Source organism: Zychaea mexicana (assembly GCF_025766255.1).
Source record: "Zychaea mexicana strain RSA 1403 chromosome Unknown BDB00scaffold_194, whole genome shotgun sequence".
Taxonomy (NCBI): Eukaryota; Fungi; Mucoromycota; class Mucoromycetes; order Mucorales; family Lichtheimiaceae; genus Zychaea; species Zychaea mexicana.
The window spans coordinates 6597-9122 of NW_026516857.1; the positions used below are offsets into that span (position 1 = coordinate 6597).

The window sequence follows — 2526 nt, forward strand, 5'->3', positions numbered from 1 at the left end:
CGACGGTGAGCCATATCTCCCAAGTACAATGGGTAAATCTCCCGGTCCTCCACCAACCTTGACACCCGAACACACAGCATTTCTCCAGGCGTATTACGATACCAAGTCAGATGCGACCCTCAAAGAAGCACAGCAATCGCTTGTTGATCGATTCGGCATCAGCATCACTCAAAGTGGCCTCCAGAAGCACCTTGTTAGCAAATGCGGGCTTACTATGAAGAAGTTGGAACGGATCTCTGAGTACCGCAACTCCGATGAAACGATCGCTTCCCGGATCAACTGGGCACACGCATTTGAAGCCAGTGGCATTAATTACCACAAATGCGTCTTTATTGATGAGGCTGGCTTCAACATGCACATCAAGCGTAACTTTGGTCGATCGAGACGAGGTGAGCCCGCCAAGGCCTTGGTTTCTAAGTCGCGTGGGGTCAATATTACGATCTTGGGTGCCATCACTGGTGAAGGTGTAATCAACTTGAGTCTCCGGAGACCTCAAGCGGTTGTCGCTTCATAGAAACGCAAGACGCGTGACGGTGAAGAAAAGGTGATGGGCAAAATCGGCACTCGGGCGGAGCATTTTATCGAATTTTTGGAAGTGATGATGAAGGTGCTCACCGAAAATGGTATGGGTGGAAGGACCTTGGTATTGGATAATGCCGCTATCCACAAGACTGATGAAGTTCGGGATGCCATTGCCAAGCAAGGATTCGAGATCCTCTTTCTCCCGCCCTACAGCCCATTCCTCAATCCAATTGAGGAATTTTGGTCAAAGCTCAAGGCAGGTGTCAAACGCCATTTACTGACCACAGACGACACCTTGCTGCCGCGCATCATCAACTCCGCCCATGAAGTCACCGCCCAAGATTGCCAAGGATGGATTCGCCACTCCCTTACGTTTGTGCCTAGGTGTATAGAAGGAGAGAAGATGCTGTAGTTTTTTTTCATATTTTATATGTTTTTTTACTGCCCTTCTATATTTTTTCCTTTTACTTTTTTTTTCATATATATATATATGTTTTTTTTAATAAAATATAGAGTTGTCGAAAATCATTAACTGTCATGCTGAGAAAAAGAAGGCAAAACGATAACCATAATTACCCAACCGCCATTATGGATTTACTATTCTGCCATCAACCTGAAATTACGGCCGCCATTATGAATTTATTATTCTGCCATCAACCTGTAACTCGGCCGCCATTGTATTTTTTTCCTCCTGCCATTCACGAAAATCACACCGCCAATCACAAACACCCCCAACGACAAAGTGAAAAAAAAGCCCCGCCATGATGGGAAAAAAAGCCCCGCCAATCATTAGGAAAAATCCTGTATAACGGAATTAATGCAGCGCAAAACGACGAGTACCTGAGCCACAACCTTTCTCTTCCGCTTTTTCTATCAGTATGCCATTCATCCGTGCAAAGTTAAGAGAATCAAAGGTCAAAAAATCGCAACGACCAAGCTACGATGCTACAAAATGTAAACACTATGTGTTGCGAGTTCTCGGGGAGCTAGTAAAGACGAACATATACGAGCATCTTAAGAAGCATCAGCAACAACCACACGAAGATGTCAGAAACGCACTAATTGACAGCGCACCAAAACGTTTCAACAACATATACAATAAGACTGCAGAACTGTGGCAGAAAGAAACCAACGACACGATCAATTCAAATACGATCAGTGACACCATAAGAAACAGCAGAAATTGGAAAAACCACGAACAGTACTTGCTCGTATTGAAGAGGGTTTACACAGATTCGTATCTTAACGAGACGAAGGAATGTATACAAAGTGACACTCACAAAAAGACTGGCAAAAATAAAATAAAAAGGCTTTTGATACGGACACCCCCCTCTAATCCTTACGGACACCCCCTTCTATTTTTAATCCTCATCAGGTTACACACATCCTATAAATATATACTTGTGGGGTGTCCGCAAGGTTATGAGTATACTTAAGTGGTGTGTTCTGTTATTTGCTATACCATATAACGGGAGAGCCATAAATCAAAGTGATGTAAAATATAATGTTCCTTTAAGGTATTGAGTAAATCTTATCAACATCGCTGTTTAACACATGCCAGAATATTTCAAATAACAATGAAATGTAGAGAGTGGTGTTCGAGAAGAGAGGGAATTACTGCACAGGAAGTAGTAGAATGATTAATCTAGTGTAAAGGGTCCAGCACGCACTGTCTTTTCGTCGTCACGCTTTTTTATCTGCAGATAACGCCACTTTGTTTTACGCAGGTTATCAATATTACCCATTGATCGGTATGCCTTTATACACATCGAGTTGATAATCGGCCAGTCCATCTTGATAATGCGTCCTTTTGTATCGATGGTAACCCAACGATTGTTATTGAGATGCTGAATAATGATGGGGAGAGGATTCTTGTTGTCGGACGATGGACCTTGCATTGGCAAAATTAGAGATGGCTCATAAGCGTATTCGTCAGAGTCTGGCTTTTTCTTATCATTGTCTGGATAAATTGCAAGAGGTCGTTGATAAGTGTCTGCAGCGATG

The 2526-nt window shown here is 42.9% G+C and overlaps 1 protein-coding gene across 1 annotated transcript; it reads left to right on the forward strand.

Moving 5' to 3' along the window:
• Nucleotides 1-1188: 1188 nt before the first annotated feature.
• BDB00DRAFT_216226 (uncharacterized protein) lies at nucleotides 1189-2085 on the forward strand. The gene has a single exon (XM_053116503.1). It carries the CDS (start codon nucleotides 1401-1403, stop codon nucleotides 1956-1958), a length of 558 nt encoding a protein of 185 aa, XP_052972616.1. The 5' UTR covers nucleotides 1189-1400; the 3' UTR covers nucleotides 1959-2085.
• The last annotated feature ends 441 nt before the right edge of the window (nucleotides 2086-2526 follow it).